General features: G+C 57.4%; 1 protein-coding gene across 1 annotated transcript in view; it reads left to right on the top strand.

Moving 5' to 3' along the window:
• The window catches only part of SHANK1 (SH3 and multiple ankyrin repeat domains 1), a 45,029-nt gene extending 30,837 nt beyond the window's left edge, over positions 1-14,192 (top strand). The window contains exons 20-22 of the mRNA XM_089902208.1: positions 6,263-6,359; positions 7,994-11,087; positions 13,053-14,192. Coding sequence (XP_089758334.1) covers positions 6,263-6,359; positions 7,994-11,087; positions 13,053-13,770 — 3,909 coding nt within the window. The 3' untranslated portion in view covers positions 13,771-14,192. The remainder of the gene's footprint in view (positions 1-6,262; positions 6,360-7,993; positions 11,088-13,052) is intronic.
• Positions 14,193-15,209: the final 1,017 nt, after the last annotated feature.

Raw genomic sequence — 15,209 nt, forward strand, 5'->3', positions numbered from 1 at the left:
CGGCATGTGGGATCTTCTCGGACCAGGGCTCGAACCCGCGTCCCCTGCACTGGCAGGCGGATTCTTAACCACTGCGCCACCAGGGAAGCCCCCTAGTACTTTTACAAGAGCCAGAAATGCAGGTGGCAAATTTTGTATCGAGACTCCTAGAATTTCTCCCAGATTTAGAGGCAGAGGGTGCTTGGCCACTTCTCAGGGCTCGGCAGAGGGCCCTGCATGCAGGAGCCATCACTTCACACCCATCCTTGGCTTTGTGAGGAATTTGAAATCTCTGGGCCTATTAGGGTCATCTTCCATGCCCACCTCCCCCCAGGGTCGGTGTAAGGATTAAAAGTCCATAGGTAAGGGGGAGGGATAAATTCAGAGTTTGGGATTAACAGATACACACTACTGTATATAAAATAGATAAACAACAAGGACCTACTGTATAGCACAGGGAACTATATTCAATATCTTGTAATGACCTGTGATATAAAAGAACCAGAAAAACTGAATAACTGAATCACTTTGCTGTACACCTTAAACTAACGCAACATTGTAAATCAACTATACTCCGATATATATATATATATATATATATATATATATATATAAAAAGTCCTGTCCCCAAAAAAAAAAGTACATGGGCAGTAGAGCTAGGCAAACCTGCCTCCAAAGCCTGACCACCTCTAACTTACTATGTCGCTCGGCCCACGCTTTTAATTTTTCTGTGCCTCAGTTTCCTGTTCCGTAACATAGGGGTAAAGCCAATCTTGCTGGTTCTTAGGAGGACTGAATGAGATCAGCTTCTAGCACAGAGGCTCTCAAGGAATGGTGAGCCTCCCCATGCCATAAAATAACAAACTGGAGACCCTACTGTGACCCCCGCATGCGCCCCAGAGACCCCACAACAACATTCCAGGCTCGGTACGGAGTCTCTAGTAACAGATTAAGGCCAGTCCTGTTTTCATTTATTCAACAAATGCATGGAGTACCCACCAAGTGCCAGGGTGCCAGCCCCTCCCTGCATGAACCTCCATTACAGGACAGACAAGATCCTGGCTCCAAAGACACCCCCAGGTGGGCCCAGACACTGGCCAATAGTATAACCAGCTGCCAGCCTGCCCCCATCTCCTAGAAATGAAACACCTGAGGTCTTCATGGGGCCTCCCTTTCCTCTGGATCCTGGAGGCCAGTGGTCATCTCCCCTTTTCTTGTCCCTCCTGGGGTCTGTCCCTGGGCCTCCCCCAAGCCCTCCCTCTCATGTTGAGGGCTCTCTCTGCCCCCATCTCTGCCCTCACCTCCCACCAGCCACCCTGATCTCTCTCAACCCCTGAGTCAACACAGGGACCCCTCTGTGACCTTCCTGCATCTCCGTGCCTCTCTCAGTGGGTGGTCTTCTCATCTGGGTCTCCATCTCCCATCTGTTTCGGCTTCTCTCGCCTCTTCACTCTCCCACTTGGACTCTGCTGCACCTAAACCAGGGGGGCAAGCGGGCAGTGTGGAAGCCCAGTGTGGCCCCCCAGCCTCCTTTTAACGGACCTGCACCACAGTGGACAGGGCAAAAGATTGTGCAAGATGCCACTGTTTAAAAACTTAAGGATGGAGAGATTTCAACCCTCCCTGAAAAACACACCTCTGCGTAAAACCTAAGGGGGGTTGGGAGGACCCACTGCACCAACAGTGAGGGTGCAGACCCCAGGCAGATCCGCTGTAGGTCAAGGCCCCTCTTGGGCTCTGTCTCCTCCTAGGGCTCTGCAGTTCACCTGTCTGTCTTCCCCTCTGCGTGGCTTTGCTTTTCTTGGCTACTGTCTGTTACCTGGTGACTGACCGCCCTGGGGGGGGGGGTCCCCTGATCCCCACCTCCCACATCTTGGTCTGGGTGGTCTGGGCTCTGGTTTCAGCCATTCTCTGGACTCAGTTTCTCCCTGTGGTTATTTTTACCATATCATCTTGGTTGCATCCTCTGCCTCTTCCCCTCCCGGGACATGTCTCTTTCCCTCCTAGGGTAGCTCTGGCCCTCTCCATGGCAGAATCTCTCAGGACTGCCTTTTTCTCCCTGCCTTGCTGGGTCCCTCTTTCTCCCCATGGCTGTCTCATGTCCCCTCCTGTCTCTCCCCTACACCTCTGGAGCCCCATCTCTGCCTCTGTCTCCCCACCTCTGTCTTTGTCTTGCTCTGTCTCTCCATGTGTCTCCCCCTCCAATCTCTTCCCCCTCACCCCTTTCAGGGGCTGGCTCCCTAACGCGAATTTCCCAGCCCATCTTCAGCCTCTAGCCTGTGCACAGCACCAGGGCACACTCTGCCATGGAGGCACCAGACCCACAGCGACCCACGAGGTGGCACAGGAAGAGGGCGGGACCTCTGGTCAACTCGCTGGGGAGGAGTCTGCCCGGCAGTCGGTGACGTCACACGCACCTGGCAGACTCTGATTGGCTGCCCCCTCTGCGCGGGAGAGACCGCTCCCCGTTTGTTGAGGGAGGTCAGCCTGTCTCACCTTGAGTCCGTCCACCCCTTAGGCAGTCACTCCTAGCCTCCTCAGACGCCATTATGGCTCCTCTGTCAGTCAGACATCTCCTCTGTCACTATGATCCCTCTTGTGCCAAGCTAACCCATTATTTGATCCCTCTTTTCCACTTAGAAGGTCTTCTGCCAGTGTGCCAATATGACGCCTCTCCCTTGAGTCTGGACCCTCTTCAGCTAGGGGAACCCTTCCTCTATCACTCTAACCCTTCCCCTGTTATTCTGTCCCCTCCCCATCACTCTGACCCTTCCCCTGTCACTGTGATCCTTCCCCATCACTCTCTCAAAGGAACAGGACTAGGGTTACGTCATCAGGGTGCTCCCCCCATTTTGTCAAGGTGTCCTTCATTCTACAAATATTTATTGAGCAACTACTATGTGCTGGACCTGCTGCTCGGCCCTGGGAGTATAGGAGGGAACCAGCCAAACAAAGTTACCTCCCTTAGAGAATTGACACTGGCGGGGGAGTGGGGGTATTTTGCGGAATTGGGTTCTGCTGTATATAAGAGAAACCCCCAGATAACAGTGGCTTGAACAAACAAATGCTTATATCTCTGTCGTCTTGAACAAGTCTGGAGTAGGGAGTCTGAGGCAGGTGTGCCAGCCTCCATGGTCTTGAAGACCTAGAATTCTTCTCACCCTAGCCACAAAGTCACCTCATAGTCCAAGAGGCTGCTGGAGCTCCAACTATTGCACCAGCATTCCAGGTAGCAGGAACAAGGAAGAGTGAAAAGGCAGAAGTGCAAAGGAGGGCACATTGTTGCTTCTTGGGTTACCTCTGATGAGACTTCCCAGAAGTAACACACAACACTTCTACTTATGCATCTGGGCCGGCTTTAGTCCTATGACCACACCTAGCCACAAGGGAGGCTGGGAAATAGGTGCCAAATAAGATTGGGGTTTTCTTACCAAAGAAGAAGAGTAGAATGGGTATTGGGTAGGCTACATGCCCAGGGAGACAGACAATAAACAAGTAAGCAAATAATTGTAATAACTCTAACCTAGGATAGGTGGAGGAAATTATGATGCAGAGGAATAGAAGGAAGGCTTTCCAGGGAGGAGACATCTGAAACTACCAGATCCCACCCAGTGTCACCCTGCTGTCTGATGTCATCTCCCACCCCTCAGCCCTTGGCTCACCCACTCCAGACACACTGGCTTCCTAACTATTCCTTGAACACAGCAGGCTCACTCCCACCTCAGGACCTTTGCACTTGCTGCTCCTTCTGCCTGCAATACTCTTCCCCTGGATACATCCCTGGCTGCTTCCTTCAGGAGTTTGCTCAGGTTGTACCCTCTCAGCGGGGTCTTCTTGACTGCCTGATTTTAAATTATAGTCTCCCTTTCTTCTGTCGCTTACCTCCATCTGACCCACGTCGTATTTTACAAATTTATTTTGTTTATGGTCTGCCCGCCCTTCACGTGGGCAGGGACTTTTGTCTGTTCTGTTTACGGCTGCATCTGCGGCATCTAGAACAGCCCCTGGCATGAATCAGGTGCTCCATAAATATCTGTGGAAGGAAGGAATGAATGAATGATGCAAACACAGAAATAGTCCCAGTCCAAGGTGAGGGCAGTGAGAGGGGTAGCACAGGTGCATTCTATGAAGGTCTAGAGCATCACTGTCCGCTAGAGCTCTCTGTGAGGATGGAGATGTTCTCCATCTGCACTGTCCAGTATGGCAGCCACCAGCCATGAGTGACAATTGAACACTTGAAATGTGGCCAGTGTAATGGAGGAAGGGAGTTTTCAACTTCAGTTTATTTAAATTTATTCAAATTAATTGAAATGTACATCTGAATGGCTAGTGGCCACTGGATTAGGAAATGCAGGGCTAGAGGAAGGGGGTGGCCAGGCCAGGGTGGGGGCCAGGATGACAAGCAGTTTTCGCTTGGCAGAGAGCGGGGAAGGGATTTTCCAGGCAGAGGGAACAGTGGATGCTGAGGCTCTGAGCTGAGAAACAGCACAGGGAATTCAGAGAACTGGGAGTGGTTAGAGCAGGGGGACAGGAGGGGGCGTGGTGGGGAGGTAAGGGCAGTTAGGGTCACACCCCAAAAGTGGGGACCCCATCCAAAGAGGCCTTCCTTTCTATGAACTTCTGGTCTCAAAAACGGAGAAGGAAGACACATGGGGCCCACCTGGCAGAAGCAGGGGAGTCAGGGCCCGAGAGTGCCTGACATTGGCTTGTTCATTTGACACAAGCTTATAGAACATCAGGCCTGTTTGGGGACTGGGGACCTAGCAGTGAACCAGACTGATAAAATCACTGCCCTCAGGAAGGTTGCATTATGACTTCTGTGGGCGTTTGGCGGTTTTGCCCCTCCTTCCTAAAAAAAAAAAAAGTTAAAGGTCAAAGTTTTATGACTGTGTTGATGCAAAGCTGAATATTATCCAGGCTGAATTATAATTATTTTTCCCTCCTATTGGAAAAGAAATTAAAACATTTCCCCTAAAAGTATCGTGGGCCCTTGACCCTGTACCCATGGTGCCTGGGATAATGTCTGGTGTCTTCAGGGAGCTGACGTTCTCGCCAGGAAGACAGACAGACAGTAAGCAAGAAGTGAGAGAAGTGTCATGAAGAAAACAGGACAGGGAAATGCAGTAGGCAGTGACTGGGAGGGATATTTGAGCAGAGGACATAAAGATGGAAAGGAATCGGTGATGATTGGGAGGAAACCATTGCAGAGAGAAGATCCAGGACTTGTAAGTGTCCTAAAGCAGGGATGAACCTTGCGGCACTGCAGGAGCAAGAAAAGGTGGGCGTGGTGGGACCAGAGTGGGAGATACAGGCAAGGGCTATATACACGGTGTCTTAAATCACCGTGATTCTTAATCTAAAATCAGAGCCTGAGATAAGGATGCTTGAGACAACGATTTCCTAAGGGTGAACCTGTAAGGGCATGGGAGAGACAGGATGGGCTGCAGAGAAAGTCAGCAACCCTGGTCCCCACTGGAGTTTGCCTTCAGCCTGGTCCCTTGGGGAGCTCGGGAGTGTGAATTGCAGGATGGAGATAATCCTTCCTTAGACCTTCCTGTCAGTTGGCTGCAGGCTGCTCCCAGAAGTGGGGGCATGTAACAGCTTGGGCACGTCAACTCCTTTGGAGGGGGAATGATTCTTCAGAGCAAGGGGCAGCCAAGTGTTGCAGGCAGGTGACACAGTGGCTGGGGATGGGCACAGCATCCTGGCTGAGGAGATCTGGTTGGGCACAGGCAGTGTCTACCACAGGGGCTTTGAAGACCAGACTTGGGAACTCGGATCGCTTCCTAACTGATGTGAGATGCTACTGTAGGATTTTAAGCAGGGCAATAACATGATCAGAATTTCTTTTAGAAAGATCCCTCTGACTCTTGCGTGGAAAGCAGACCAGGAATGGGTGGCAGGACAAGGGGGGCAGCCAGGAGACAAGGAAAAGGCTACTGCCATCATCTAGGCAGGCAGTGGTGGTAACTTGGACCTGGGCAGTGACAGCAGGGGTGGAGAAAAGTGCCCAGATTAATGATCGGCTTGGGAAGCAGAGCAGACAGGCTCAGTTGATAATCTGACGTTTTCCCCCTCTCTTTCTCCCCGCTGCTGCTGTCAGGACTCAGAAACCTTTCCCTACCCCAGAATTCCCTTCCATCTCCTTCACACCCCTCTCCCTTCCTGCAGAGGCTGGGGAAGGAATGGAGGATGGCTGTGTGGGGAATCCATGGATTTTCATGCCCTGATTGATTTTTCTCTGCTCTCTTTTCTCTCTCCTCCTCTGACTGCCAACCCAAAGTCGAGCTTTGATCCCCACCACCGCTCCCAGCCAAGTTATGAACGTCCTTCCTACCTGCCTCCAGGACCTGGGCTTATGCTCCGGCAAAAGTCTATTGGTATGTCACCTGCAAGGGTGGGTGTAAGGGATGCCAGTGGGGAAAGGGGAGGCTGGGAGGGTGACAGTTTGCGGGGAAAACAAGGGAGCCTGGGAATGTTCTTTTCTCCTTCCATATGTGACCATCAAGTTGGGCGAAGAGCTCAGGCTTTGTTGCTGGGCAAACCTGGGTTTGAACCCTGGCTCTTGTCCATCCTGGCTGTGTGACCCAGGGCAGGCAGCTTCACTTCTCTGGGCCTGGGGCTCTGCATCTAGAAAATGGGGACATCATTGCCCCTGCCTGGATGCAGTTAAGTCGAAACCACCACAGAACCTGGTTCATTCTCTCTTATGCCAGACTCCATTCATTCATTCATTCATTCTACAAATGTTTATTGAGCACTACCATATGCCAGGCCAAACTGCTGGGGATTTGTCAGGGAACAAAACACTAAAGGGTCCTGCCCCCATGGAGCTTACCTTCTAGCTGGGGAAGACAGACAACAGCTTATAAGGATAAGAAATAAGAAAATTATATAGTATGTTAGCTGTGTTAAGTGCTATGGAAAAAAATAGAAAAAGGGTGGAATGAGTCGAGATGTCAGGAGTGCTGGGGGGCAGGTTTGAGCTGAAACTTGGAGATGAAGTGGGGAGCCATGGGACTATCTGGAAGGCATTCCACACAGCAGGAACAGCCAGTGCAAAGGTCCTGAGGTAGGTAGGACCGAGCTGCCATTTGCTAAGAGAGCAGCTTGGGAAGATCGTGGGGAGGAGATTGGGAGCTCAATTTGGGGCCTGCTTAGTTTGAGATGCCAGTGAGTCATCCAAGTGGATGCAGCATTTGGATATAGAAGCCCGGAGCTCAGGGACAAGGATTGGGTCCGAGACAAGCATGGGAGTCTTCAGCAGGGAAGCAGTAAACGAAGCCATGACACTGGTTGAGATGGTCAACGGAGAGCGAGTAGTCAGAGGGGAAAAGGGAATCAAGGACTGAGCCCTGGCCGTTGATAAGGAGGCAAAAGATTCCACTCCTCCAGTTCCCTCCGAGTTGTTTTGCTGTTTGGATCTAGCTTTTCCCCAGCTTCAGTGTCCACAGTCCACCAGTGTGTGTCATTTGCCTAGTATCAGTTACCTGTGCATCTGCCTGACGTTGCTTACCTATGAATGGGCTCCCTCTTAGCCTCGTCCTAAGCACTGCTGTCTGTGAAATCACAGGTTTGATGTGCTAATTACATTTCTCTTCTGCATGTACATGAAAAGAAATCTGTAAGTATGCCCAGAAGCACGGTATCTCTTCCTGGCTCAAGCCATTTTTGCTCATCCCAAGCGACCGCCCGCATATACCTTGCCTTTGGGCGAATTAGAAAAGGCGCCCCCTCCTGGCCCTGGAAGGAAGTTAAGCTGAATTCCGCCCGCACCGCCCCCCCCCCCACCGCACACACCACACCTCTCTTGCTCCCTCTGCCGTTTGCTGTTGTGCAGTGCACAACCTGTATTACTGTATCAAACGGATTTGGATTTATCACATCTGGGTAAGCTCTAGACCAACCCATGTTCTTCTTAACATCTACTGGGTGTCATTATTATTATCATTGTAATATTGAAGTTCTGTGGGACAGGGGAACAGAGAGGCCACCCCTTTCCGTGTCTTCCCAGGGGTTGCAGAAGATGAGAGACCCTACCTAGCACCCCCAGCCATGAAGTTCAGCCGCAGCCTGTCTGTGCCTGGTTCGGAGGACATCCCGCCGCCGCCCACCACGTCCCCACCAGAGCCCCCCTACAGCACACCTCCAGCCCCCTCTTCCTCCGGCCGCCTCACTCCCTCTCCCCGGGGAGTGCCCTTCAACCCCGGCTCAGGTGTCCCCCACCCCGCCTCGTCACCGTCGTCCTTCGATGGGCCCTGCCCTCCTGACAGCCGTGTAGGGAGCCGTGAGAAGAGCTTGTATCACGGCGGGGCCCTGCCCCCTGCACACCACCCGCCACCCCCACACCAGCCGCACGCTCCGCTCCCCCAGCCACACCACCACCACGCCCACCCGCCGCATCCCCCGGAGATGGAGACAGGCGGCTCCCCCGATGACCCCCCACCGCGACTGGCTCTGGGGCCCCAGCCCAGCCTGCGAGGCTGGCGGGGCGGCGGGCCCACCGCGACCCCGGGGGCCCTGTCCCCGTCGCACCACGGCAGCGGGGGCGGGGGTAGCGGCTCCTCCCAGGCCCCGGCCCTGCGCTACTTCCAGCTGCCTCCCCGGGCGGCCAGCGCGGCCATGTACGTGCCGGCCCGTTCGGGCCGCGGGCGCAAAGGCCCGCTCGTCAAGCAGACCAAAGTCGAAGGCGAGCCCCAGAAGGGCGGCGGCCTCCCGCCCACGCCCTCGCCCACGTCTCCGGCGTCCCCGCAGCCGCCGCCGGCCGCGGCCGCCCCGTCGGAAAAGAACTCCATCCCCATCCCCACCATCATCATCAAGGCTCCATCCACCAGTAGCAGCGGCCGCAGCAGCCAAGGCAGCAGCACCGAGGCGGAGCCCCCGACCCAGCCCGAAACCGCGGGCGGCGGCGGAGGGGGCGGCGGCGGCGGCTCCTCCGCGCCGAGCCCCGCCCCGGCCATGTCGCCAGTGCCGCCGCCCCCCTCGCCCGTGCCCGCCCCCGCCTCGCCCAGCGGCCCGGCCACCCTCGATTTCACCAGCCAGTTCGGAGCGGCCCTGGTCGGGGCGGCTCGGAGAGAAGGGGGCTGGCAGAACGAAGCCCGCCGGCGGTCTACGCTCTTCCTCTCCACCGACACGGGGGACGAGGACGGCGGCGAGAGCTCGCTGGGCCCGGGGGCGCCCCCGGGCCCCCGGCTGCGCCACTCCAAATCCATCGATGAAGGCATGTTTTCGGCCGAGCCCTACCTCCGGCTGGAGTCCGCAGGCGCCGGGAGCGGCGGCGGCTACGGGGGCTACGGAGCCGGCAGCCGAGCCTATGGGAGCAGCGGAGGCAGCAGCGCCTTCACCAGCTTCCTGCCGCCGCGCCCCCTGGTCCACCCGCTGACCGGCAAGGCCCTGGACCCAGCCTCCCCGCTCGGGCTGGCCCTGGCCGCCCGAGAGCGGGCGCTGAAGGAGTCCGCGGAGGGCGGTGGGGCCCCCCAGCCCCCTCCGAGGCCCCCGTCGCCCCGCTACGAGGCCCCGCCGCCCACGCCGCACCACCACTCGCCCCACGCCCACCACGAGCCGGTGCTGCGTCTCTGGGGAGCACCCCCGCCGGACCCGGCGCGCCGGGAGCTGGGCTACCGGGCCGGGCTGGGCAGCCAGGAGAAGTCCCTTCCGGCCAGCCCGCCAGCTGCCCGACGCTCCCTGCTGCACCGCCTGCCGCCCACCGCCCCCGGGGTCGGGCCCCTCCTGCTGCAGCTGGGGTCCGAGCCCCCCGCCCCGCACCCCGGGGTGAGCAAAGCCTGGAGGTCCGCAGCCCCGGAGGAGCCCGAGCGGCTGCCCCTCCACGTGCGGTTCCTCGAGAACTGCCAGCCCCGGGCCGGTGGGGCGGGGGGCAGGGGGCCCCCCTCGGAGGACGGGCCGGGGATCCCGCCGCCCAGCCCTCGCCGGTCCGTGCCCCCCTCGCCGACCTCCCCGCGGGGCAGTGACGAGAACGGGCTCCCCCTGCTGGTCCTGCCGCCCCCCGCCCCCTCGGTGGACGTGGAAGACGGCGAATTTCTCTTTGTGGAACCGCTGCCCCCGCCCCTGGAGTTCTCCAACAGCTTTGAGAAGCCCGAGTCGCCCCTCACGCCGGGGCCGCCCCACCCGCTGCCGGACCCACCCACCGCGGCCAGCCCAGCGCCCCCTGCGCCGCCCCCTGCCGTGGCCGCCGCCCCTCCCACGCTGGACTCCACCGCATCCAGCCTGACTTCCTATGACAGCGAGGTGGCCACGCTGACCCAGGCGGGCCCCGCAGCTGCTGGGGACGCGCCTCCGCCGGGCCCAGCAGCCCCAGCCGCCCCGCCTCCCCCTGCCCCACAGCCTGGCCCGGACCCTCCAGCTGGCACAGATTCTGGTATCGAGGAGGTGGACAGTCGGAGCAGCAGTGATCACCCGCTGGAGACCATCAGCAGCGCGTCCACGCTGAGCAGCCTGTCCGCCGAAGGCGGGGCTGGCGGCGGGGTGGCCAGTGTGGCCAGTGGGCCGGAGCTTCTGGACACGTATGTGGCCTACCTGGACGGCCAGGCCTTTGGGGGCAGCGGTCCTCCTGGCCCACCATACCCGCCGCAGCTCATGACTCCCTCTAAGCTCCGGGGCCGGGCGCTTGGGGCCAGCGGAGGCCTGCGGCCTGGCCCCGGTGGGGGACTCCGAGACCCTGTCACTCCCACCAGCCCCACCGTCTCGGTCACGGGGGCTGGAACCGATGGGCTGCTGGCCCTGAGTGGTTGCTCAGGACCTTCAACGGCAGGTGTGGCCGGCGGTCCAGGGGCTGTAGAGCCAGAAGGCCCACCGGTGCCCTTGCCATCCGCCTCCTCCCTGCCTCGGAAGCTGCTGCCCTGGGAGGAGGGCCCGGGTCCACCACCACCCCCCCTGCCTGGGCCCTTAGCCCAGCCTCAGGCCTCAGCCTTGGCCACAGTAAAAGCCAGCATCATCAGTGAACTCAGCTCCAAGCTTCAGCAGTTTGGGGGCTCCTCGGCAGCTGGTGGCGCTCTGCCCTGGGCCCGGGGAGGCGGCGGGGGAAGCGGGGACGGCCACCACGGGGGAGCCAGCTACGTCCCAGAGAGGACTTCCTCCCTGCAGCGGCAGAGGTGAGCCGGGGGCTGGAGGTTGGCAGTGGAGGCCAGAGGGGCTGGCTGTGGGTAGCAGAGACCGTCTTCCACATAGCTGTGTCCCTTTAGGGTCCCAGGTGGTAGAAAGAAAACAGAAGCCGGGCTGGCTTGGAGAAGTTTGCCCTCAAAGAAGCATGCTTTCCCAGCCACTTTAAATTTCCCTTTATCTCAGTAGCTTCTGTGGTCTCCTCCCGTCACCATGACAACCCACATTCCGTGATGAACAAAAAGAGTGATCAACAAAGGAGGAGATTGGAGCACAACTTGCCCGATGTCTGTTTCCTTGGTGGGTTGTCAGTTCTGACAATCCCTGAAATCTTCAGGTCCCTTGAGCCCCGTGTTGGTCAAGACAAGATGCTTTAGGGCACGGTCCGTGGTTACAAGTGTGGTTCTGGAGCCAGGCTTTTTTGGATCCTGGTTGCAGCCCCGCACTTTCTAACTGGGTGACCTTAGGCAAAGGAATCCACCTCTCTGTAGAAGAGGGACAGCATAGAACCTTTCTAAAAGGGTTTTTGAGGGCATTGTTGTACCATGAGATGGGGGAGGGGAGGGGTCTCTTACAAAAGCCCAGCAAGTATAGATGGAGAAGTCCAGGAAGATGCAGACGTTTTCTAAAGCAGCTAGCGAGTTGGAACGGCCACAGAGTTCAAGCCCATTCAAGACCTTCTAATCTTAGGGAAAGCATAGAGTCACATTCCTGATTCAGACACACAGAGCGAGTGGGGAGAGGGTTTTTTTTAATCCTTTTGTTCTGCAGAGCTCACCCTAATTCTCCTCGAGGGTTTGATATCCACATGGTGATATTCTGAGGTGGTTTTTGAGGTCTTTGAGATCTTAAGGCATCTCACTGATGATTCTTAAGTCCTCTGGGGAGAGGAAAGGACGCTTAATTTAGTTAACAGATCCACCAATAATTGACTTGCCATCTGTTCTGTACCGGGTGCCCTTCAGGGTGAGAGGGACCCCACAATGGACGAAACAAGCAAAGCATTTCCCTCATAGACCTCACAGCGTAATGAGGCAGAGGCGGGGGCCAGGCAATAAACAAAATCATTGTCATCATCCTAGGGGAAAAAATGCAGTAACGCGATGGTTAGAGAAAGTCTCTCAAATAACGGGCGAGCTGAGCAGAGACTGGAGGAGGGAAAGAGGCAAATCGTTTGGCTCCCTGGGGGAAGAGAGAACTAGGCAGAGGGAACTGTTCAAAGGCCCTGAGGCAGGGACTGTTCTGGAGGGAGCTAAAGGGATGAGGGGAACCTTTTCCTCCCCTTGTTTCTTCTTTCATCTCCCTCTCCTCACCTCTCTCTCTCTCTCTCTCTCTCTCTCTGTCCCCCGTCCCCTTCCATCTCTCTCCCTTGAATGCTCATCCTCTTTTTGTTCCTCTCTCACTGTCTCCCTGTCTTCCGCTCTGCTGTGACTGGCCATACCCGGAAAGGCAGTATAGGGTAGTGGTTAAGAGCTCAGACTTTGGTGCCATATAACCGGGCTCTGCCACTTCCTGGCTGTGTGTCCTTAGGCAAGTTACTTAACCTCTCTGTGCTGCTGATAATAATAGTAACCTGCATCAGGGCTGTCACGGGGATTCCATTGAGATGGCGATATGTAAAAGCACTTAGAACAATGCCTGGCACACGTGAGCATCAGTAAGTGGTGGTGATTATTATTATTATCACTTAATGTCTCTTTTTCTTTCATCTCTCTTGACTGTCACCCTCTCCCTGTCCTCTCATTTCTCTCTCCCTTCATTTTCTGTCCTGACATCCATCTTACCCCCTCGCTTGCCCCTTCGATCTCTCCCCTTCTCTCTCCTCCAACTCTCTACCCCTGCCCCATGTCTCTCTTCCTCTCCCTGTATCTTGACCTCTTCCTCTTTCTCACCCGCCTTTGCCCCCCCCGCCCCCCCGCAACCTTCTCCTCCACCCCTGCCCCGTTGTCACATTCCAGACTCTCGGAAGACTCCCAGCCCTCGCTTCTCTCCAAACCTGTCAGCAGCCTGTTTCAGAACTGGTCCAAAGCGCCTCTGCCGCCCCTCCCCACAGGAGGCGGGGGCTCCGCTTCGGCCGCTGCGGCCCCGGGGGCCACCTCGCCGTCAGCCACCTCCTCCTCCACGTCCGCCCGCCACCTCCAGGGCGTGGAGTTCGAGATGCGGCCACCTTTGCTCCGCCGGGCCCCGAGCCCGTCCCTGCTGCCCGCCTCGGAGCACAAGGTCAGCCCCGCGCCCCGGCCCTCCTCCCTACCCATCCTGCCTGCTGGACCGCTCTACCCGGGCCTCTTTGACATCCGCGGCTCCCCCACCGGAGGGGCAGGAGGCTCGGCTGACCCCTTCGCCCCTGTCTTTGTGCCACCGCACCCCGGGATGTCCGGGGGTCTCGGTGGGGCCTTGTCAGGGGCCTCGCGCTCCCTCTCACCGACCCGCCTGCTCTCCCTGCCCCCGGACAAGCCCTTCAGCGCTAAACCTCTGGGGTTCTGGACCAAGTTCGACGTGGCTGATTGGCTTGAGTGGCTGGGCTTGGCTGAGCACCGAGCCCGATTCCTGGACCACGAGATCGATGGCTCCCACCTGCCCGCCTTGACCAAGGAGGACTACGTCGATCTGGGGGTGACCAGGGTGGGCCACCGCATGAACATCGACCGGGCTCTCAAATTTTTCCTGGAGAGGTGATGGCTGGCCCGGACGGACCAGCCCGTCCACGGAACCCTTGAGCCTGCTGGCCTCTTGACCTCTGAACCCTGACCTTCATTCTCTCCCCGGGCCAGGGACTCTGCTAAAACTGCACCCTGACTCGTCTCCCAAGGCCGGAGGTCACCAGGTGGCCTGATCTAGCCAGACATGGGCACCTCACAGGAGGGGGCAGCTGACACAAGACTGTGTGTGTGTGTGTGAAGCGGGGAGTGGAGTTGGGTGGGGGGGAAGGAAGAAATCACAGAGGGGGATGAAGAAGGAGGGAAGGGTCGATTCTCGGGAGGAGGGGACAGACAGAGCCATAGAGGGTCAGCCCTGAGCCTGACCGGATGGGGGTCGTCCCCCAGGCCGCAGGGGAAGGCGATGCCCTCAGATTCCACCACCTGCCACCCTCTAACAACCCTTCCCCCCTCTCCAGGCCCCTCGGCTCTCCCCACCCTCCCCTCTCCCCAGCACACACAGCAGCCCCCCAGCCTCTTGCACGCTCCTTTGCACGCCTGCTCACCTCTCTCCCCTCCCTGGGCTACAATTTTGCACAACTTTGCCCTCTCACTGTCTTGCACACTGCGCCTTCGCTTCCAGCTTGCGAGGCCCCGTCCGCTCTCCAGCTCACGCTCAGTTTCCCTGGCACACCGTGCGTCTCTTTCCCCACGCTCCACACCCCCTGGTCTCTCAGACTCTTGTTTGCACACGCTTCCTCCGGGGCGCCCTCCCTTCCACCCCTCACTCCCGAAAAATCTCTGGGCCCTTGCTGCAGACACACTTGGGACACCCTTCCCCTCACCTTCTCACAGACTGTGCGCCTCTCCCGACACTCTCACCTCCATTCTCTTGTAGCACTTTCCCCTCTTATTCTTGCACCCCCGCATTCTCACTCTACTCACCCCTCCCTCACAGGGACACTGACGCCCCTCCCCCCTCCCACTGTTGCTTGCACCCGTGCCTCCCAGGAACCGAATCTCTCGCAAGTGCTCATGCCTCCCTGCTTTGCCAGGCTCCCGACTCCCTTGCACCTTTCTTTCCCAAATCCTTGTCTGTCTCCATCGTCAACTCTTGGGTGAAACTTCTGGCATGCTCGCTCTCGCGCACTCATCCTCCCCAGTACTTCCACTGCTCCCTTGAAGCTTTCTTCTCTTCCTCAAACAATGTTCTCGCCTTCCGTGGCCCTGCTTGCACACTCATTCTTGAATTTCTACTTGTTCATGTCAGCTCCTGGGTGACTTTTTCCATCTCCCCTGGGGAACTCTACTACCTCTTTCTTTTTGCACACTCATCTCATTGCACACGCGCTCTTCGGCTGTATTGTTGTTTCTTTTCCTGGCACTTTTTTTTTTTGGTCCCGAAAGACCAGCTCTTCCGGTCGTTCACACTCTGCCTATTCTCTTAGCTCTTTACACTCTTTTTCTCCTTCTGGCAAG

The sequence above is a fragment of the Delphinapterus leucas genome, chromosome 20 (genome assembly GCF_059928025.1).
Source record: "Delphinapterus leucas isolate spDelLeu-1000000601 "Yukka" chromosome 20, BTC_Dleu_Yukka2, whole genome shotgun sequence".
NCBI lineage: Eukaryota > Metazoa > Chordata > Mammalia > Artiodactyla > Monodontidae > Delphinapterus > Delphinapterus leucas.